Source organism: Urtica dioica, chromosome 9, assembly GCF_054948205.1.
Source record: "Urtica dioica subsp. dioica isolate 48M chromosome 9, U.dioica_male_clone48M_v1_H2, whole genome shotgun sequence".
Classification (NCBI taxonomy): domain Eukaryota; kingdom Viridiplantae; phylum Streptophyta; class Magnoliopsida; order Rosales; family Urticaceae; genus Urtica; species Urtica dioica.
The window spans coordinates 30,297,693-30,320,660 of NC_142764.1; the positions used below are offsets into that span (position 1 = coordinate 30,297,693).

At 35.8% G+C, this 22,968-nt stretch overlaps 1 protein-coding gene across 2 annotated transcripts; it reads right to left on the reverse strand.

Moving 5' to 3' along the window:
* Nucleotides 1–814: 814 nt before the first annotated feature.
* Nucleotides 815–11,021, reverse strand: HUA2 (Tudor/PWWP/MBT domain-containing protein). Of its 2 annotated transcripts, XR_016301169.1 has the most exons (13): nt 10,688–11,021; nt 9,983–10,059; nt 7,814–9,709; nt 7,207–7,723; nt 6,597–6,705; nt 6,397–6,509; nt 6,131–6,318; nt 5,249–5,843; nt 4,654–5,161; nt 4,283–4,378; nt 3,923–3,997; nt 3,434–3,625; nt 815–1,088 (listed from the first exon to the last, which is right to left on the reverse strand). XR_016301169.1 is itself a non-coding variant. In XM_089624986.1 (12 exons), exons 1-11 carry the CDS (start codon nt 10,796–10,798, stop codon nt 3,924–3,926), a joined length of 4,284 nt encoding a protein of 1,427 aa, XP_089481112.1. In that variant the 5' UTR covers nt 10,799–11,021; the 3' UTR covers nt 3,342–3,625; nt 3,923. The 2 variants fall into 2 exon arrangements, 1 of the variants encoding a protein (XP_089481112.1); XM_089624986.1 differs by lacking the exon at nt 815–1,088 and having other exon boundaries at nt 3,342–3,625.
* Between the last annotated feature and the right edge of the window lie 11,947 nt (nt 11,022–22,968).

Sequence of the window (22,968 nt, forward strand, 5' to 3'; positions counted from 1 at the left end):
ATTTAAACATATAGTGCACCCCAAGTAGCTCAGCTTTAACTTTGAACAGTTTTGAACCGTTTAAAAGTCAATAAAACAAGTTATAACGGACCAATACCGCGAAAACCATTTAACCAAACAATACCCTAGTCAATTTAGCCGATCGCCAAACCCACTATTTTATATAAAATATAATAAAAAGTCGATACATGTAATAAGTGTTAAAAGAATAATTCATTTACCAACCTAAATATTTGATTTGCTGTCCATTTGGCCATGTTTATCTCAATGCACCATCTCCGACTAAACTTACAAACCCGTACTAACGATTAGGCCAAGAATCCAATAACGTCAAAATTTCATTTTATTAAAAAAAACAGCCCAACGAACCGAAATAAATTAATTTTATTAACCGATTAAATTAATTTTATTTAATTCAAAAAATAGTTTTTCAGGTCAAAGTAAATTAATTAACTTTGTTAAATTAATTTAATTAACTTCGGCGTGACGAACTATTTTACTAATAAATGAAACTTGGACTAGATCCTTAAAAATGTAGAAAATTGGCTAGTGCAACAAATACTTGTTATCAATAAGCAACAAATAAATTTAACTTAACATGGAAAAAAATAATTAAGTTACCAAACATGAAAAGAAAAAATGAAAAAAAATATTATTCATCCTGTAATAGGGTGCACACCATTATTATTATTATTGTTATTATTATTATTATCATTATTATTATTATTATTATTATACATAATTCTGAAATCCCATTTAATCAACGAAAAATGGTAGGAAAATATTGGATATGGTTTCTAATTAATTCACGGACACGGTTAAAATAAGGACTCTTTTTCAGCAGTTCTGAAGCATCAGAAAACGTACTTTACAAGGAACTGATAACGGTGCATTAAACTGTAGTCGACTAAGAAATAATAATGGAGCATAGTGTTCGTTTGCCCATAATTCATGTAAAGTATTTACCTCAGCATTTTGGAGCAGTCTTATCTGCTAAAAGTAGTAGAACCCTATGAACATTAAGTCTCTGTAAGTGAAGTGAACACACTAATAACTTCAAAATTGTTAAATCCTTTTTGCCAAAGAACCTGCAAAGACAACAAGAAGTGGAGTTCTCATCTTTGTTCAACAACGACATTAGCATGGAAACAAAATCTCTCAAACAACCAAGTCCCAAGCCAATGCATCATCAAAGCACAGCAAATAAAAACCAGAAACTCTCCAACACACCACATTAAGGTCAAGGCAAAACTTCCATAAAACCTACTATTTCTTCATAAAAACTTCCATAAGCCCATCACTCGGGTCTCAGGCATTGGACTACGCACTGCATAGAATGGAATATTTTCAACTATTCAGAGGCGGCTTACAAACAACTCACAACTGTTCCATAGCCAACAAAATAGTCCACTCTCAATAAATCAGTTCTTTATGCAAGCAAAATTATCTTCTTCTAACCAAGGACACATTATGTTCCACTGCAATGACTTGCCCATCTAAACTCGAGATAAAGTGAAAAGATTGTGGATGATGCTAAGAAAAACGTTGGTCTTTGCACACATAATAAATAACCACTTCAAATTGAAGCTAAATTCAAAACCGCAGGGGCTGAATTCAAAATTTATCGACTTCAGCATAAACCAGAGACACAAATTCCTACCAAGGACAAAGACATCTAACCATTTACATTCTCACGAAACAAAATCCAACACCAACCGCGTCCAATAGGCCAGATCAAGTATCAAAGTACTAACATCAAAGCCATCAAGGAAAACAAAAACCAACAAAAATCTGTTTCTTCTAACTTTGGATAAATGAAAGGCCAGCACAGAACTTAGTTTAAAAACCAACTACTCATCAGATGTCTTACATGCAGCTAGAGATTTAACAGATGTGTAAAGCTTTGTGATTAGCACTAAAAAGAAAAGCAGAACTATGATCCATTCTCATTATTGCAACATACACAATCAAGCACTCGGGAAAAAGGGGGAAGTATTGAATCCACAATTAAACTTCCAATTAGATTATATGCTTACATATGTATGTGTGTGTGTTCATCTTTTTCAGAATAATGTGTGTGGGTGTGTACATATAAAGAGAGATATGTGTGTGTCTGTGTGTGAGTAACTCCCATAAGCTCCTCAATATTAAATTATGATATACATATATGCATACATATTATAAATTAAAAAAAATCCTTATGTATTATTTAAAAAATTGAAAATTCATTATAACTTAAAACTCTCTTCAATCACACAACCATCAAAGTGCAAACGATGAACAGCCACTGACTGTACTATCACGTCCTAAAAAAGATAATAACTGATCCTGACTTTCTCTCAATTTTTTTTATAAAACTAACCAAGATAATAATTCTTTAAAAAAATTCACCTTCACGGCACATGTCATCACGAGATAATTCCATAATAACACATGTGAAATGTGATTGTCTCAAGTCTTTAACTTCAAAAAGTACATACTTTTTTTATAACCCAACTTGAGATGTGTTTGATCTATAAATAGGACGGTTCAAACAAAGTGAATTCATAGCTTGCGGAGTTAAGATGTTTACCAAAATAGTTCAGAGGACACCTTCACACATTGGCTATGCTTGAGGGTTACGTCTAGAATTTGTCTTCCTTTTACAGTGACTAACTATGCTCTAAATGATCCATAACTCTCCTTTCCTCAACACGACACGCTATCATATATGCATGCAAAATATATATAATAACAAATGTATTCTCCATATTCCATATCATAGTTTAAAAATTGCACAATACAGGCTTTCCTCGAGGTAGGGCTTGTCTTTTTTATTTCACAAAGATTGCTCAAGTATCTGAGGCTTCATAAACCTTTTTTTAACAGCCAACTTCATCTGAATCTTGGCAAAAGCACGGAAAAAAAATGCCCAATTTCACTTGTTTTGGTTCCTTTCTTTCTTTTTATTTCCTTTTGTTAAGGCCAAAAAGAACTTTTATACATTTGTGATTAAAATAAGAGTTTAAATTTAGCTAAAGGATGATTATGCAAAGTTATTGTATGATTTTCTATATTGGAGAAGATCAAACTCGATAAAAGGGCGACCATCTGTAGGAGCTGCTTAACTTCCACACATACGTCTCATTTAGTAAAAAGCTAGGCTCAACAAGCCAATTATCATGTTGTGATTTGAATGCATAGAGCAAGGTTTAATCAAAGCCAAACAGTGAGCAGATACAAGCAGGCAGTTACTAAAACAGAGATCAACAGAAAGTAAGACATAAAAACAATACCAACATACCATAGGTAAAAATAAAACCTAGCAGCAAAACCAATCATAACTGATTGAATGTAATAACTTCTATTGAGAGAATGTGCATTTTTATAGCTTGATCACTTCCTATTAAATTGAGAGTAAGAATTACATTAAAAGAGAAACGGGGGTACTAACCAAGTCAGAAACATGAGCTTAAACTTGGAAGCAAATGTTCTCGGGATACATTTGTCAGGAAAAATTACAATATACACAATCCTGCCAAGGCCTCCACTCCTCAACACCGCCTTCAAATTTGTTGGACTTTGTACACAAGTTACTTTTGATGCCCATTAGACTGGACTTCTGCTATAATTTCCACCCAAAGAACTGAAAGAATCGGAAAGGGAAAAAAAACGCTGCTGACTTACCATAAAAATGGAGCACTATGATTAGCATAAGACCAGACTACCAGTTATATCATCTTCTCCGATAAAAGAGACAAATTGTACTATATGTGTGAGAGAAGAGCAAGTTATAAAGAGGAGGCGCACAAATCCAACTAATCTCTAAGTAAGTCAGGACAGATGTGGCATTCTCTTTTTTTTTCCCTCTCTATTTTACTTGGAATTAAATTCTTGTATAGGAAATTCACATTTGCAAACGAATCTAGCATAGAAATTTCACCTTATGTTGGCCTCCAACAATTATGTGCAGACATATCTGGTCTACCTGGCAACATCTGGGGCGCCCCATTATGACCTGCAAAAATAATTATTTTTACCAGAGCCTTGTTTTTTTTAAGCACTTTTAAGAGTTCTTTTTTGCTATTTTTCATTCATACATATCTTATAGTATTACATGGAACATTTAATCTCAAATTACAAATAAATCTTGTAAAGATCAAATAATAGAGACAAATCGCTGTCTCAAGGAATCGAACTCATGTCCTCACGCAAGAGGAGACCTCACAGACAGGAGGTAGTGCCACCCAAGCTAGATGTTATTTGAGTACACATTATCACACAGAGTAAAAACAGAACACACCTGACATTGGAGCGCCAGCTGGTACACTATTAGGGGCAGGGTGCCCAAAACCCATATTATTTAATGGCGGCCTTTCAAAGGGTGGCCTGAAATAACCTGCATCAAATTATCTATTGAATTACTCGTGTAAATGCGTAGACATCAAAGAGTAAGATATATAATTTTAGAAGTACGACATCACTTGTCACTACAATTTCCCATAACTACTTAACTTTTGGAACTTCATCACACCAACTAGCTCTACTGTTACGTGCATAACAGAGGATTTGAAATTTAACCAATTTTGAACCAAATGTGTGGCTACTCCCAAGTGTTGTGATGTGTGACAAGGATTGAGTACGTGTCTGAGCAGAGATAAGATAAGTACGTACCTTCTTGGGCGTATGGTGGGTGGCCTGAATTTGGCATCCCACCGTTGACCCATACGCCGCGTGGATTTTCTGGCTTGAAATCAGCAGGGGGCATCCTCCACTGCTCATCGCCGAGAAATGGCCTCCGACCATCGGGATGGGACGGCATTGGGTACGGCGGGTGGTGATAAGGATGCGGAGGAAGTTGCTGAATCGGCGGCTTCGCCCCATAAGAGAAATGACCCGAAGGGTTTGGCGGATGTAAAGGTCTCTGCATGTAAGGTGGGTTACCCTGTGGAAATTGCTGGTTTGGTTGACCAACTTGCGGGTTTAGATACATCTCGCTATGCCCATGCTCCAACTTCCTCGAAGAGTTAAATCCAGAGGGTTCCCGAGGAGGGGGAGGAGGAGGAGGAACGTAACATGGCGGCGGCGGCGGCGGCGGCGGAAACGCGTCTGTTTTGGCAGAATTATCGACAGGAGCCCCGTGAGGAGGAGCGTTTCCGGCCCTTTGAATGTGTTGGTTACCCTGTACAAAGACATAATCCGTGTCACCACAAACAGAAACAGAAGATCATTTGCGAATATGGAAGATAATGAAACAGCAAAGTCTTACACTGTTTGAGGTTCCGTACTCGAGAGGCATCTGCGGAGACGACTGCATGGGCGGCGGCGGCTGAGGTGTCATCATATGCGGAGGTGGCAATATGGGAGGCTGAGTAGCCAACAAGGCGGAAGGTGGCAGCGGCTCTGACGGTGGCGGCGGCGGCGGAGGCGGAGACGAAGGAGGTGGCGGCGGAGGCGGCGGTGAAGGCGGCAACGGGGGAGGCGGGGGAGGAGAGTCCAGAGGTAATGGCGGAGAACCCTCCTCTGGAAGAAGGGGAGATAGCTCGGAGGATAGATTCGGAGACGGCTCTGCAATTCTGTCTGACGATACTTGCTGCTGCGTCTCTACATCACACGAAACCCCCTTTTCGTCCTTCTGATGTCCGGAAACATCTTCCATTTCAAGCTCGCCGTCAACGTCTTCCAAGATGCAATGACGTCTGTCGTTCACAGCGGTTGCACCGTTTTCCGTGTCTCCAGATGCATTGGTGGGATCCAACAGCAGTGAATGCCCATTTTCCTTGCTTGTGCTAGGAAGATCTTCTTCTTCATCTTCTTCAAATACATGAGCAGCGAAAAATCCAGACATCTGAAATGTAGCATTACTGATACAAAAGAAAGAAGGAAAGAGGGTTAGAAAGTACATGGAGCCCATAGCTGAGATTGCAAGTCTTAACTATATCAATAGAGAAATTACAAGTAGAACAACACACTGTCATCTTATACACTACATATTATTTTCCAGTTCCAGAGACACTTCTGTCAACCTAGAGTCGAAAGGTAGGGAAAGAGTAGTATAATGCACATTGATTCCTGAAATCCTTTTTGACGAATACAAGAAAGCAGAGTCTAACAGAATTACAGAGGGTGCAGGAATATTTAATTCTCAAACCTGCCATATTCATCAACGAGCATGCCTTCCATTTCTCTGATTGGATCATCAACGGCACGCTCAGACCGTGATGGCCGTCTAAGGGAATATCCAGAACTCGTATCTTCATTTGAACCTCCGATCTCTTCCATGAAACGACGAAGAAGTGCTTCGGGAAATATTTTCCTCTCAAGCCAGAGCTTTAAGACCTGGTTGGTAAGATCGTAAATTTAACTTTGCAAACAGATTGCTACCAACCAGCACTTATATACAAGTAATAATATTACCTTAAGACACTGACGGCGATTTTCACGGGCAGCTGTACCAGCTGGAGCAACAGCACCTATTAAGCGAGGCAATGCTGCCTGAACAGTCGGAACATAGGAAGCTCCTGCGATTCCTGAATGAAACATTTAAACATGTCATCAACATAAAAAACAAAGTAACTTTCAATCATTCTTAACAGTGAAAACCAAGGGAAAATTACCTTTCTGGCTATGAGAACACTGAGTGATGGAATCCACGAGGAAAAACAAATCCACTTTACGATGAAAACTGGGCTCTATTTCCAACTTTCGAATTAGTAGCTCCACAACCTATGAAATGATGACAAATAAAAGTTAAAAATAATAAAATATTAATTCCTAACAAGAACTCTGTAAATCTTAATCCCCTATAATTTTCTAGAAAAATTATAATTTCAATATACAACTCTAGACAAGCAACAAGCTTTTTTAGTTCTCCAAAAAGGTTTTAGCACCCAAAGAAAAACAACAGATCAGGTATGTTTACCCCACAACTATAACCAAATAACTCACTATGTTTAATCCTTACTACCTAATCAGCTTGTACAACAAAAGGATGATAATAATAATAAAACTGCATAAATAGAATGAGCTACAAAATTCACAATTTTATACTAAAACCAGTTTATTTCGGTCACAAAAACAAATGCCAAACTTTTCCACACCTGTTGAAAAGTTTTTATCCATCTATACAGTGAAGCATTACTTTCCAATGCCGTTTGTGTCATTTTCCTATGCGCAACCCCCTCCTAAGGAAATAAGAATAATTCAAGAAGCAAATTAAGCACATACCTCACTGGAAATTCCATACTTTGCACAATCAATGGCAAGACGAGTAGCACGGCCGATACTTTCTTTAGTTCTAGACAAAGTTTCAATCATTCCTTCGAAAGCATCGCGGGCAACGGCAGCGTCTGTGCCGCCACTGGGTGAGCTTCCAGCGGGCTTGCTGTCGGAGCTGGCTTTTCTCTCCTCCACGGGCTCTTCAACATCAGGCTGACTTTGTGATGCCAGCTCATTTGCATGAGTTGATGGAGAGCCTACGGTTATGGATGCATAAGATCCGTGAATATTATCTGCTGCCATTGCATTGCTGCCTCCGGAGAAATATTGTTGAAATGCAGAGGGGCTCGGGGTGTTCCCATGGAAATCACCAGCGGATGCGAAAGCAGAACCGGAAATGCCAAACACAAAGCTCTGCGTCTGAGACTGCTTCCTTTTGGCTTGTGCGGCAGCGATGAGATTCCTAATAGAATTAGCAGACTCTGGAGTCCTCGAATCCAACTGTAGATTACTTCGGTCTTCCACTCTGTCATGGAAATGTATGGAGGAAGTTAGAGGAAATAAAGATAAAAAAATTAGATGAAGGGAAATAAGAGCAAATTTTCAAATAATGTACCTTTCCCCACGTTCTGTTGATTTTTCTCTCAATACAGCAGGATCAGTAGCTCGAAAGTTGGACTTGGGAGTTGGTCTAGGTCTCTCTGAAGAAGTGGGCCTATTTCTTTGGACTGTCGCTTGATTTTGAGAGCTGTTAGAGAGCATGACTTTGGTACTCGGTGCCAGTACCTTCTTTTGAATAACCAGATTGGATACCTTAGCCTTAGGCTTTGTAGCTTTGAACGGCTCACCCGCTGCTTTAATAGCAGAAGTCAAATAAGGTGAATTTTTCGGAGATACCAGGATTGGTTTTGCCACATTGGGTGTCATTGGTTCAGATTCTAATTTCTCTTCCTTCTCGCACCTCTTTTCATCAATTTGAGCTTGACTGTCGGATTCGTTTTCAGCATTTTTGGCTAGGCGTTCATGCTCATTCTCCTCAGCTTGAGGTTTCTCAGGTGATAGCGACCCGTTCACCACCGAAGATTCTTGCGCGTGACTATTTACAGCTTCTACGGAATCCATACTACCATCTAAAGCCTTTCTGTGCTTATTGCCATTTGCCTCGGAACTTTTGGCACTATCTGAAACGATTGGCAAGGCTTTAGCCGTTGTAGCAGATCCTCCATGAACAGGAGTCTTGGAAGGCTCATCATCATCATCATCATAAAGGCAAACAGCTCGCCTTTTTTTCTGCAGAGGAGTACCCACACCTTTAACATTACTGGATATGTCAGCCTTCCTTGCAGGGTCCTTTACAACACTTCTATCAGAAACTTGATTGGGTGAATTGGAGAACGATTCCGATGCCCGCCTATGCCGTTTTGACAGAGGAAGAGCAGTTTCATCGCCGGTAACATTTTCTGACACGACATTCTGGGATCTTGATGTGAGGTGATTTTCTGCTTTCACCCGTGACGTTGACCTTGTTGAATCTGATTTCACAACCACCTTGCTGTCACCAACCACTGGACCTGGAGAGAATCCCTTCTTAGCATCCCCTGCATCAACATGCTTTGACTTTTTTGCCGGGCGTGAAACCTCATCTGTGTCTGCTTTAGCCTTGGTGTGTACTAGCTCCCTTTTTGGCCTTCGCAAATGTTTGTCCTCGCCATGTTCCTCGTAATCAACATTAGTGCGGCGTGAATCGTTTGGAGCTTTGCCCTGACTTTTTACTTTCACCACGCCCTTGGCCTTATCACCCCCAGCTTCGGAATTCATCTCATCTTTCGAAATAAGTTCTTTTTTATTGCCAGCAGTTGTACTTCTATTTTTCGTTGCATCTATTAGCCGCTCTGAAGATTTTGGAGACCTTCTATCCTTCACTGACGTTGTGGCAGAGTGACTCTTTTTATGTCCTCCGACACCACCATCGTTCCTCCTTTTTGCTACAGCTCCCACTTTTGACTTCTGACCATTTATTGTGGCCCTCTGTTTGTCAACCGAAACCGCTGCTGCTGATTCAGATTTAACAATTACACCCTTCTTCGAATGCCCAACATCTTTTTTCTCAGGAGACAAGACGGGAGACACGTTACCACTAGCACAACCATCGACCATTGGCTTTACGTCCTGAGAATCTCGTCTCTGTGAACACCGCTCTAATTTTGATCCAGAGTCGCATAATTCCTCACTGGCTGTTTCCTCATCCGAGCACATCTTATGGATCCCATCCTTCGTATCAGCCTCAAAGTTTTCCTCAATCCCATTAGCTGATTGAATCTTGCTTCCAACTTCTGATTCGTCTCTATCATTCCTCGAATCACCAGAATTTTTACTTTCCAACTTATCAAAGGCCTCACTTATTTCCTTCACAGCTTGGGTGAACAGCTTTGATTTACCCTGGCACCGAGCCAATAACTTATTCTTTACCTCGCTGGTAAAGTCCTGAATGTCCGCAGGGGCTACAAATGCTCTGGACAAAGATATTGTAAACAAATGAAAAGGCTATACACCCTATAACATAAAAAATAACCAATAGCACTAAAACAGCAAGATAAAGCTGTAAGGAACCAAAATCAAATATATCCTGAAATGGTCGATGTCATCATTATTGCAAGGGATCTAATCTATGCTAGAAATCTCATAACATTCAATTAAGTGTTTACGAGTATTTAATATAGTAGAATAGCCACATGTATGTTCAAGTTATACAAACTAACACAACAAGAGAAAGTTCATAACTTACATTTCCTCTGTTCCATAGAATTGAACAAAATGTTTCTTGGGGTCAGGAGGTTTTTTCCAGTCTTCAGGCCGGCTAATCTGAAAAAAAAAAAACAAAAAACAAAACAAAACAAACAAACAAACAAACCTTTTCAAGCTAAAAATCAAATCAACCACTAACACATATTGACCAACTGGCATGAAGTTATCGAGCCATCCTCTCATAACAAGGATAGAGCATAGCCATGAAATGCACTGGGTTTTACAAAGCTTCAAATTGTCAGTTGCAACAAAAAAGCTACAATTTAACACCATTAACTATCCATGTCCAAAGGAGAAAAACATATATTCGTACAAACATTTAATGACACCCGAGTTCAACCTTGAAAGTAAGTTCAGAAATAACCAGTAGTTCTTCCACCAAAAACCTAGAAAATCCCTATTCGAATCAATACAAGAAAACAAACAGATATAAATAAAAACCAATCCTCCTATTTCACGAGGAACAAAGAGCCTGTGTTATGCCACAAATCAATCGCTACTGTTATATTCCACTCGAAACATCTACATCTACATAACAAAATCCACGCAATTCTCTGTACCCTAAAACATACAAATCCCTAATTGAATATGCTAGGCAAGCAAAAAAGGATAGGGAACTAAAACCGCATCTTATTAACATGAAATCAATCAGAATAAAAATAATGAGAGATATCAAAAGGCGAACCTTGGCAGGCCAGAATGGGAAGCCCTTGACCTTGGCTAGAACAAGATCGCCAAGACTCATATCGCCCTTTGCCTTCGTCTTGTTCGTTCCGCGGCGTCGCCCACCAGCCATGGCGGCAAGGCCAGCGCAACCACACCACTGTTACAAGAAGAAATAAAGATCAATTTTACCCTAGGACAGCGAGACGAAACCCTATCCGTGTTCCCGCAACGATCGAATCGCTCTGAAATCAAAACCCTAGCTCAAATCCGCGAATCTCCAGAACGGCGACTCTACTGCAGCCGGTTGGAGGTCCCGGCGGCGGAGGGCTTAGGTCATAGGCGGTGGACAGAGACGGCGCATTAAGCAATTCTGGTTCGTCTCGTCGGAGAGAGAGAGTGTGTATGAACGTAGAGAGAGAAGTAAGGCGGTCGAAGAGAGAGAGAGAGAGAGAGAGAGAGCCTGTGATGTGTGAGTATGTGCGGATTTTGGAGAGAGAAAGGTTTGGGCTTTCAAGAGAGAGAGTTTTCTGGTTGGGGCTTTCGGCCGAAACTATATGACCAAGGGACATATCCGGTATTCCTTATATTTCTATTTTCTTTTTATTCATAATAATTATTCGGAGTTGGAACAAAAAAACGATATTTCAATTTCACCTTTTAAATAAAATGGAAAATAAGACCGATACATCTTGTATTTTAGTGAAACGTCGAACTTAACTATTTATTTTCAAAATTGTCGAATTCATACTTCCTGTTTATTTAAAATGACGACATTATACCCTAAAATAAATGATAGCGTCACAAATATACTTTTTATTGAATTTTCATTGATGCTGACTCTGATAACAGAAACCGAGCCAAACTCCAAATTAGTACCCTAACTCCAAAATTTCCAATATTAAAATAAAAAATAGCCCTAAATCAAAATAAACTAATAATTCATACCTCCCAATAGATGACTTCTTTCTGTATTCGAATTGCAACTCTTAATCCTAGATTTCACGCTCGAATCGGTGATTTTGATGACTATCGACTGTCGATATTTACCATTTTCTTTTGTATGCATTCTCCACGATTCAGAGATTGTAGTTTGTCTTTTCGTTTTTAAATAAATTACACATAAGGCGCGAATGAATAAAGGTAAAATGAGATTTACATATAAATATTCGAGTCAACATCAATAAAAAAGTCAACAAAAGCTTGTGGCACTGTTATATATTTTATGATATAAACTCGTAATTTTAATTAAACAAACATAAAGTGTATAGCTGCCATATTCCAAAAAAATAAAAATAATAACATTTCCAAAAGAAACCCAAAGCAGGGGAATTGGGAACCATAGGCAAATAAGACTAAGATATGTACAACCCAGATGTGAAATGACTATTTAATGCTACTTAATAATTGATTTCTGAGTCTAACTAAATTTGACCATTAATCTTTATTTAAGTTATTAGTATTTAGTTATTTAAAAGAAAATATATAAGCCTTATTTCCCTTTTCAATGAAGATGTTTTTTTGACGAAATAGTAAAAAAAGAAAAAGTGGTCAATATTAAAGAAGGAAAAAAAATGGTTCATGACTCTATTTCAATTCTAAAAAATATACCATGTTTTCTTTCCTTTCCATAACCAATTCAATAGTACTTTGTAATCTGCCCAAGTGCATATAATGAGAAAGGTCTAATTTGGGAGTCGTCCTTGCTATCGGACGGTATCGGTACAACCGTGTCCGACGACGCAACCTTTCCGAGTTAAAATGGGAGAAAAATTTCCGGGACTTCAGGATGGAAGTTCCGTGCTATCGACAATAGAATTTTCGTCGTCCGAATTAAAGCTTGACGGAAATAAGAGCTTCCAAGCTCTTATTCAGTCTTTAATGACAGACCAAGTCTTCGCCGTTGGATTTTACACCCAACGGCCCAGATTAAAAAAAAAAAAAAAAACAAAACAAAACAAACCTGTGCCAATTCCGTCGTCTTCCTTCGAACCCCAACGTCACTTCTGTCGATCCACGAAAATCAAGTCGCCAATTCCGTGCCACACGGAACTCGGAATTTCCGTCAGGCGCGCAACCAGTTTCGAAAACCGTCCTTCCGTGTGCTTCCGTACCAACAAGCCAGGATGATTTGGGAGTGACGAGAGAAAAATTATAAGTCTGATAAAAAAAATAAAAGCTGAATTATATGACAAATAAAAGCAATAGCTTCGTTCTACTATAATTAAAAAATAAAATAAAAATTCCCAAGTATTGAGAGTCATTATCGAGATATCTATGACATAAAAAGTAATAAGAAATGCAATATTTTAAGGTGCCTAATATTTCTATTAAATCTATTCGCATAGCTGCATGAGTATAGTGACCGTCCATCGTCGAGGATTTTGGCAAATATTATGCTCTCAAGAAGACTAACGCAATAAAGAAAATATGATGTACTTGTGGATTCTAGTGAAAGATTCAAACCAAGTATTATACAAATATGCACAGTTAGACCAACTCCTCATGGGATTGGTGTCTTAAAGGTCTTTGACTCGACGGTCGGCTCAAGAGATCAACCAATGACTCTCGAATAAATTTATCGAGATTAGTTTGTCATGCGAGTCCTCGAGGAACCGAGGACCATCTCTTGGATACTCGATCCTATAAGATTCATAGAACATCAAAGCATATGATCTAAGGCACATGATTAGTCCTATGAAAAAACCCTTAAACATGTGTTCATATTCAAGTCGTTCAACCCTAAAAACATCACATAGACAACACATAAATCCATATATTCTCATCTTGCTATACTATTCGATCTTCTTAGGCTATGCCACGGCAACCGGTGTCAAAAATCACCCAAAATATGGACTATATATTCTCAAATTATCATTATGCACCAACACCAAACTCATAGAGATTTTCAGCCAAAGATATTTAGCATTGACGATAGATATTGAATATGTTTGGCATTTTTTAGATAAGATTGGATGTATTTTCATCATTCCAACCAGGGGCGGACCCATGTTCAAGCTTCAGGTGGTCTGGGCCCCCCCTAAGCCCCAATTTTCGGGGTTAAAAAAAAAAAAATCAGCCTAAATTCATTTTTTGGCCCCCCCTCTTCTCAGAGTCTGGATCCGCCACTGATTCCAACATTATTTTGGAAATTGGAATAAACATTAGATCTTAATATTTGGGACCTTCAATAAATTTGTAATACTCTTGAAAATAATAATAACATTTTATATAAAAACTAGATGAACAAAAATTACATCATTGTATCACGATGGAAATTAAACAACGCCAAATTACACTAAACATATTGTAAAACAATATACTACATAGAGACCAAATATATAGGGATTTAGACATAACTGTCTCAAGTTTATTTTCAAATCAATGATCATTTTTAGTGTAAAATTATGCACAAATGTGGGGCATTACTAAGAGGAAAAATATGAAAAGGGCATTAAAAATAGAGGCAATTAATTTCATTCTTACAATGTGTGTATAAATAATAAATTTATTGGGGTCATGTTGTCGTTTCCTTCATTCACTTTATATTTAATAGCATTGTCGTTTGTTTCTACAATAATAGCGCGATTGATGTTGTTTTAAATGTACATCAGCGAGAGTATTGCGTTTTGATTGGTAGTTTGAATGTGAATACGTGATTTTTCATCATCCCATCATTACTTAAAACATTAGCTAGGGCTTGGGCAAGTTAATTTTAGGCACCTTAGATAAAATTTCGATAGTCTTCTGAAAATAATAATAAAACGTCGTATAAAAATTAAAAATACAAAAATTTACATCATTGTATCATTATTTATATTTAAGTATTTTTTTTATTTCACATAAGAAATTTTAGTTTTCACTAAAATACAAATAATGCTAATTTATACTAGAAAAATGTGCAATATACTAAAATGTAGTATTTTAGTTTCTTGTCGTTCTCTTCATTCAAGTGGTTGTATAAGATATATTTACCGAATGAGTGAGTCGTTGTCAATAAAAATACAAAATGTCAATAAATAGATTCTTCAATAAATCTTACCATCTTCTAATCGTTTTAAGATTCTTCATCTTTGGTCAGCATCGGACCTCGAGGGGTTGACCTGTGTGAGTCGAGCGAGTCTCATAGCTTAACAATCTGCATTGTTTGTTAGGGCCCGGCTCTGATCCATCGACGTGGCACAACATCTTCACCAGCGACTTTATGTATTGTATCGCATCGTATATCGCCAGACAAAGACCCAAAAAATATGATATCGTCGTGATAATTAATTTATTTCAAAACATGAGTAAGATTAAAGCCTCAATTAATCCTGGGGCAGTCAGAACGGAATTACCCAGGGTAACTAGACGAGCAATTTATTATTATTGCTCGTTACATTATACACGGAACATTTACGATGAGAAGTCCCGGTGTATCGTATAATTCAAAATGACTTGTATTGATTTTGCTAAATTCACTTTCACAAGAAAGATATTAGACTCTTCAGGTGAGGCCATTCGTGATTATTCGAACAAGCCTATCTAATGTTGTTGCATAAATACTTGTTCCGACTTCTATATAGAGCGAAAAGAACCCAACTTTGAATGCATAGAAACTGTTCTTTTAATTTTTTATGCAACAAAATATTTAATTTATCGAAAAATGTAAGAAATGAGATACAAGAAAAAAACTGGAAAAAAGGCATATTTGGAAAGGAAAAAAAATGTCATGCCCTCCTAAAAAATTATAATAGCAACCCAGTTCCGTATAAAAACCACTACAAAACTATACTATTATTTGGCTATCAACTAGTAATCTTTTTCTTCTAAAACTCTCATGTTCCTCCGTAAATTTTGCAGCTAGATTTCGCAGGAAGCTCATGACTCTTAAGTTTCGTTCTTTTCGATTTCGAAAAGCTGTTAATCTATATGCATATATGGTAATTCTTCAAATCTAGTCATGCTTTAGAGTTTTGAAAAACAAAACACAACAAACAAACTTTCATCACATGATTCAGACAATTCCAAAGTGGTTATCTTCGGTTCCGAATAGCTAATAATCGATGTGTTCTGAAAATCTAGTAATGGTTTGGAGCTTTAAAGGATATGGAAGAAGAAAAGAATCATCACTTAATTAAGACTATTCAAAATTTGCCACAACACTTTATTTCCCAGACGAGTGAACAGAGAGACAGAACTCGACTTCAATCCCTTCACACACCAAAATGAAAATAAACATAAAAATAAAATTGAAAATTCAATCCAATGGCAAGCATTTTGACCACTCGTAATGACAAATGAGTCGAAAGGTGTAATAAAATCTAATTAAGTCTCAGCGGCAAATGATTCGCTCCGCCGAGCGAATATGCCTATCACCACCCGAATCACTTCTCATCATCGCCGACTGAGGGTTTAAGGATATCCGAAAAGAGAAACCTCTAACATTTTCCATGTCTTCCTTTCCGAGAAATGCAAACGGAAGCCATGTATTTTCGGCATCTTCAAATAGGGCGGCGCAAAAAAACCGTAGAAACCGTAAACCGGACCGGACCGGTGATTTTTAGACCGCCGGTCCGTTTTAAAACGGTTTTTTGTTTTCCCGGTCCGGTCCGGTTTACTCAATGCAAACGGTCCGGTCCGGTTTTTTTTTAAAAAAAAAACCGTTAAACCGGACCGGACCGGTTTATTTATAAAAAAAATAAATTAATGTCCAATTAGCCAAATTAGACATTTGTGCATGTATTTAACTCCCATATATGACTATATGTTTGTGTTTTGGTGGAAAATTAATGGTTTTTATTTTTTTTAATTATGTAAAACGGTCCAACGGTCCAAAACGGTCCGATCCGGTCCGGTCTAAACGGTTCAAAACGGTCCAAACGGTTCAAAACGGTCCGGTCCGGTCTAGATGATTTAAAACGGTCCGGTCCGGTCCGGTTTTTACAGTTTTTTGGTCCGGTCCGGTTTGAATTTTTTTGAACCGTTTTGAACGGTCCGGTCCGGTTTTTTGGCCGGTTTTGGACCGGACCGGACCGTGCACAGGCCTTTTAAAACAAGGACTTTAGAAAGGATTGTCCAGTAAGAAAATAAAAAAAGACGAAATCACTAGAGCTACCTCGTTTGCTAAACTTTTTCTCTAAATACCTCGATTCTCAACCTCTTTCTCGGTATACCTCATTCATCGCTGAAATTAATCTAAACTCAAATCAAAATAAAACAATAAACCTAAAAATCGGTGGTTTCTCGAATAAGAAGAGTATTAGACAAACTTTTACCTTAAGAGCTTCAAACTTCGACGTTGATGGCATTAACTGTATTTTCAAGGATAATTTTGTCATGATTTTTTTTTATCTTGCGAGGTACTTTTAATACAAGATGTTTAAGAAACAGTGCTTTAAATTTGAGGCATTGATGTAATTTACCCAAAAAAAGGAGAGCAGAATTAGTTATCTGTTTTTTTTTTGTTTTTTTTATATAGATTGTAATTACGTCTATTTTAAGCTTCTATACTCATTTCATATTTTTCTCCTAGAAATATTCCACGTGTATATAAAATTTTGTACTAGCAAAGTGGTATCCGTTTGAAAATAAACTTAAAATAGGGCATATATGTATACCGGCAAAAAAATATGACAACCGTGTCTATTTCTCATTAAAATAAAATACCGCTGTCAATGTTTCGGTCTAAGTCTAGTAGGTTCCTTATAACCCTGGAATCAAATACCACTTTTCCCCTTCGGCTATCTATTTTTTACAAATATTTGAGTATGGCCCATTTATCGAATATGATATTTATTTTCCAAAATTAAAGCTAAGTTGAATGAATGATTTGAAAACCAAAATATTATGAAGAAAAAATAGATGTGTATGGTTTATATAAAATTATTTAGAGTATCTCTAACTCACTCCATTATAGAGTGAATAATGACAAAATAAGATTGAATTTGCTCCCGTCCAACCCTCATTGGAGTGTGTGAATAGAAAAACTCTATATGTGGAGTTCCTCTATTTATTCCACTCCATTTTGGAGTGAGATTTTAATCATATTAAAATAATTTAAATAATTAAAAAATGACCTCAAAATTTAATGTATTTTAATATTTTACACGTAGTTATATTAATTCATCACAAAAGCATGTTATATTATTCTAATTTCGTATGAACATTGATCAAAAGTCATTAAAGTACATAGCATATATATATAAATTCAAACTTTAAAAATAAATTTCTAAAATATAATACGTTACAATCAATTGCAAATTACAGAATGATATACATATGCAACATGTAGTATATTGGTTGGCGATTATTTAAATGTTATATGTAATGTGTGTTTATTTTCTTAAAAAAAATATTACTTTGTATTTATTGGAGAGTCGCATAATTATTTTAAATTTATATAATATGTTTAAAATTGTATAGCATGATTGGATACAAAAGATACAAGTTAAATACATATGAACTATAATGTAATAACTATAAATTTAAAATTATTTTAAAATATTTAAAAAAAATATGGATTATGATTTTTTGGTGTAAAAAATGGATTATTGGATTGGAGATGAAATACTATTTGAAGTGAGATAAATTATATTTTAGAATGTAAGAAACTGCATTTATAGAGCTTTGGGTTGGAGATGGTCTTAGGATAATTTTTTTGATTTTCGAAGGTGACTCGATTTTGTATAAGGTGTTGGGTTGGCCACAACCCCATCTAAACCATACATACGAGTGCGCGTTGTCGTTGAATGGTCGGACGGGTACAGCCGAGTTAGGATGGGCTGAGCTTGGGTCCAACCAATGTAAAATATTTCCTTCGTTAATTCTCACGTCAACCACCCCTTGACCAATGTCCTAAATTCTTATGGAAAATTGACACTTGTCGTGAATGCCTAGTTCGTATTCAATATAACCGAAAAAAATAAATAAGCCGATGATGCTTTTTCTATCTTCTCATTCCTTTTCAAATATATACCCATAGAGTCCCAGTTTTCCTATATATTTGAATTGAAATATATAGACGTCTTATTTTTCACTCAAATAGTCGAAGTAGCCAACTATTTGTTTGTTACATACATTGTGAAATTCAAAATCTTAGGTTCAAGTCTCATGGACTGACTACAAAAATGCATGCCGTTTTAAGATTTATCATAAATCATATAATCTTGACCAATAGTGTCATTTGCACTTGTACTGTTACTATATCATGTAGTTTTGACAAATAGTGTCACATCCAAAATAAAATAAAAATATAATTACAGAGCATTTGTGTCTAATTTACAATTTTATTCATTATAATTTTATTTTTAATTTTATTAATATAGTAATCAAAACAGCAATATCAAACACACCCCATGAAAATTCATAAGTGATTAGAGCAAAAAAAAACTTGCGCGCATTCATATTTCATTACGTTTAATCAAATGTTGCATAATATATACCTTGCAATTCAAACTCAATCATAGCCATACTCTCAAATATATGTATATTGTTAAATTAATCTTATATTTTGTAAATTTATTAAAATTTATCTCTTAATCATCATTTTAAAGAATTTGTGCGTGTTAATTTGCAAAAAAAAAAAAAAAAGACACAATAATAATTAATATTATTATATTACAACAACATTAGGAATTCGTTTGAGAAAATTGACTATGATAATATCTACTACTTATGTTAATCTTAGTAAGTATATTAACAATTAAAAATAAATAAACAATTCACTCATGAATAGTTTTTGTAACTGGTCAAATATTGTGATTCAGATACAAAGGTAGCATTTCAACGACTGTAAAAAAGAGATATAGCCTCCATAGAACTTAACATTCGTGTTAACGGATCATGGGAGTTAATAAATTTCAATTTTTATGACATATCTCGTGGGGTCAAATAATATGCTATACGACAGCGCTAATCTTCACACCCCTAATTGTCAATGGCTTGTAATTAAACTATCATACATCAAATTACCTTATCTAATCGTGAAAATAAATTTTCTTTTAACTATCTAAAACTTTTGAAATCTCCAATTTACATTAGTTGGGTTGAGTCTAACCCGAATTTATCAAAGGAGTTTGATACTATGAAGATGAGGCAGGAAAAAATTGACATTAAAGACTTTAAACATTTTCGGGTTACCATAACTTCAATCATTCTATCTCAATTATAACGAATTAGGCAACCTGAGTGATGTCATGATAAGTCGGTTGGTATTTCAATTATTCTACATTAAAATATATATACATTAAGAATATACACTATAAAAAAATTATCAAACGAGTTTAATCACCCATGTAACACCTTTAAAATGCTTAAAATTAATGAGAGTAATCCAAATTCCATCATTTTGGGCGAGAAACACTTTGTTTATGAAGCACTAATTAATAGATGGTAAATTCCTTTAAGATCATGATATTCTCGTAGGTGATTAGGCCCTGGTAGTAACATACTAATATGATTATGTTTTCTTATATGTAATAACATCTTATTCCTATACTAGGCGATCCAGTTAATAATTTTCCCAAACTGCTACACTAAACCCCTAAAAAACCGCGACCGGTGTCTAATTTTAGCTTCAAAAAACTTATGGAAGTACATCAACAGAGGCTTGCCAGCCAAAGCCTAAAGAGAAATTTCACTTCACTCAGCTTCTGATCTTGAAAATTGCCTTAGAAGTGATACTACATTATTACCTTGAGCAGCCTGCGAAAAACCATGTTTTGTCTTTTCTTGTATTCTCAAGCTTCGGGTTGATAAAAACCTGCTCAAACCAATTGAATTAGTACAATGTTTTGTAACACTCAAATGTGACAATCAAATATTTTGATTATTAACTAAGTTGACACTTGCAGGAGAAGATCAAAAAGTCTTATGTCTTGTGCCTTGGTCACCTTGTTGGGCGCATATCTGATACTCTTTTCTGTCTTCCAGAATTATTATCTGAAAGCAAAATAACCATAAGTGAAAAATGCTTATCAAATTTTAGTTCTTTCGGATTTTGTATTTACAAATAAACGCACATCCCCGAAGAGTAATTAAACTTTTGACTTGTGCAAATTATTCAGACCATTTGTTCTAATATGATGTCATGTCTCCAGGGAATAACGCAAGAGTTGCCAAAGGCGACAGTTCACGAGGGGCTGCTAAAGCAAGCAAATCAGGAGCTACGTCAAGTTTGGAAGTGTTGCGAATTCCCTGATAACGTCTATTGTGGTGCTCTTCCTCAATGATCAGCCGACCAAACTGCCTCAACTGGTTCAGGCCCGGTGCTCTTATAGGATTTCCTCTCATATGGTCCATGAGTCTTCTTTTCATGTCGACCATTTCAATGATCATCATTAAGAATCTGCAAACACCAAAAGACAAAAAATAACAAAGCAATTTTGATGCTAAAAGAATGAGATATAGTTGAATTATACATTAAAAAATATACACAATATAAAAAATTATCAAACGAGTTTAGTCACCCATGTAACAACTTCAAAATGTTTAAAATCAAGGAGAATAAAACAAAGTCCTTTATCATGGGCGAGAAACACTTTGGTTATGATGCACTAATGGATGGTAAATTCATGAAGATGTCCTGTGCATATCGTTGAGTGGCAGTGGACACCCAAATGAAGCAACAAGGAGATTGTTAAGAAAATTGTATTTAGAATTTAACCTTTTTATTATGTTAGTCATTCATGTAACACCGTCAAACTAGAGATTATAGATAATTTTCATTCTCGTGCAATTCAATTAGTGTTAGATTTAATTCTAATGTGATATGTTTTAGGATGACAATTATATGTCTAATTGTGGTTCAAGAACTTTTTGTCTTCCTTTATACATTTTTACAGATGAGCTTTTGAGCTTCTAACGGGTTGGAAAGAAAATAGCACAAAGCGAAGCCCTTTTGATCTATATACACACTTTTAATTTTTAATTTTTATGTTTTGTTTTTAATTAAGTTGAAAAGCTTGCATATTGTGAAGTTATATTCTTATGTTCTTGTTAGTACTGATAGCAAGTCCAATCGTGACAAAGTGGAATATTCTACAATATAAGCTTCGCTATTTTGGGCTATAGCTTATTGGAAACGATATCATTGAATTGAATGTGAGATGTTCGAACACCTTTTGAAACTTTTTCGATGAAAATAGTTCCTAAAAAATTATATGCATCTTTTAGCTGTTTGGTTAGTTGTGCAAGAGATGATCTCGGATCCACTTGTCGAAGAACTTGCAATCTTCAAAGGTATGTCTCTTGCTACGGAAAATTGGCTAGAATAAAGTTCTCGTTCAATCAAATTGCTCGACAACGGTGATGGTTTGCTCTAAAAAAAAGTGACTTCAGATACACATTGGGACGATTATTGATGATAGATGAACTACGAATTCATATCCATGCATAACACTCTGATAAAATGTAATTGTAAATGAAAATGGAAATAAACCAATCACAAATGCAATGATCAAATGTAACCATAAAATTCACAATTATACTTCTTCCATTTTTTTTTTCTTTCTTTTATCATATTTATATAGGATCGTCATCCTCTAATTCTTTGGCCTTCAGTCTTTCTTTTACCTTCAAACTACACAAGAAAACGGTAATTAAATTATGGCTTTTCTTAAGGAACAATAGAAATAAGCCATGGCGTAAATAAAAAGATTGAAATATGAACCAAACTATCGAATTCTTTGACCACGTCAGCAAATCTTGTCACGTCTTTCTCGTCCATTGCGAACTCAATATCATGCAACATAAAATAACAATAAAATAGGGCCATATTGCTATATCAATCATTTCATAATCTATGAATGATTGAAGGAGTGAACAAAATCACCGTCTAGCACGGAGATTTTTGGTTAGGACCTTAGATATTGTGATAATTAGTTAATATTTAGGGGTCAATATAGATTACTTACAAATTAAATTAGTCTATGACTCATCTAAATTTGGATTTTTTTTGTTAAACTTTTCCCTATAATTTCTATCTTATTCGAAATCTCAGTGAAATACTGAATTTGTTATCTCGTGTTTGCTTTTCTTGAAAAAAAAAAGCAATTGAATCAATAAGCAAGGAGTTAAGTAAATTATTTAATCAAATGATATTAAGCATGTTCACTGAGATATATAGTTTATATTTTTTACACTTTTATTTTACCAGTATTTTTTTTTATCTATTTATTCTAATATATATTTTTCAAAAGATTAAAATAAGTAGTTGGGTATCTTCAAGGAACTCAATTTTTTTTCCTTCAACTTTTACCAAATTCTCTATCTAGTCTCTGTGTCAAGAGATCAAAAAAGTAGTAAAGCTATCATAATAAAAAG

Coding starts and splice junctions, on each gene's coding strand:
- HUA2 (XM_089624986.1), bottom strand. CDS start 10,798: ATGGCTGGTGGGCGACGCCGCGGAACGAACAAGACGAAGGCAAAGGGC. Junction 6,510..6,596: donor GTGTTCTCATAGCCAGAAAG/GTAATTTTCCCT, acceptor TGTTTCATTCAG/GAATCGCAGGAGCTTCCTAT. Junction 3,998..4,282: donor AGCTGGCGCTCCAATGTCAG/GTGTGTTCTGTT, acceptor TTATTTTTGCAG/GTCATAATGGGGCGCCCCAG.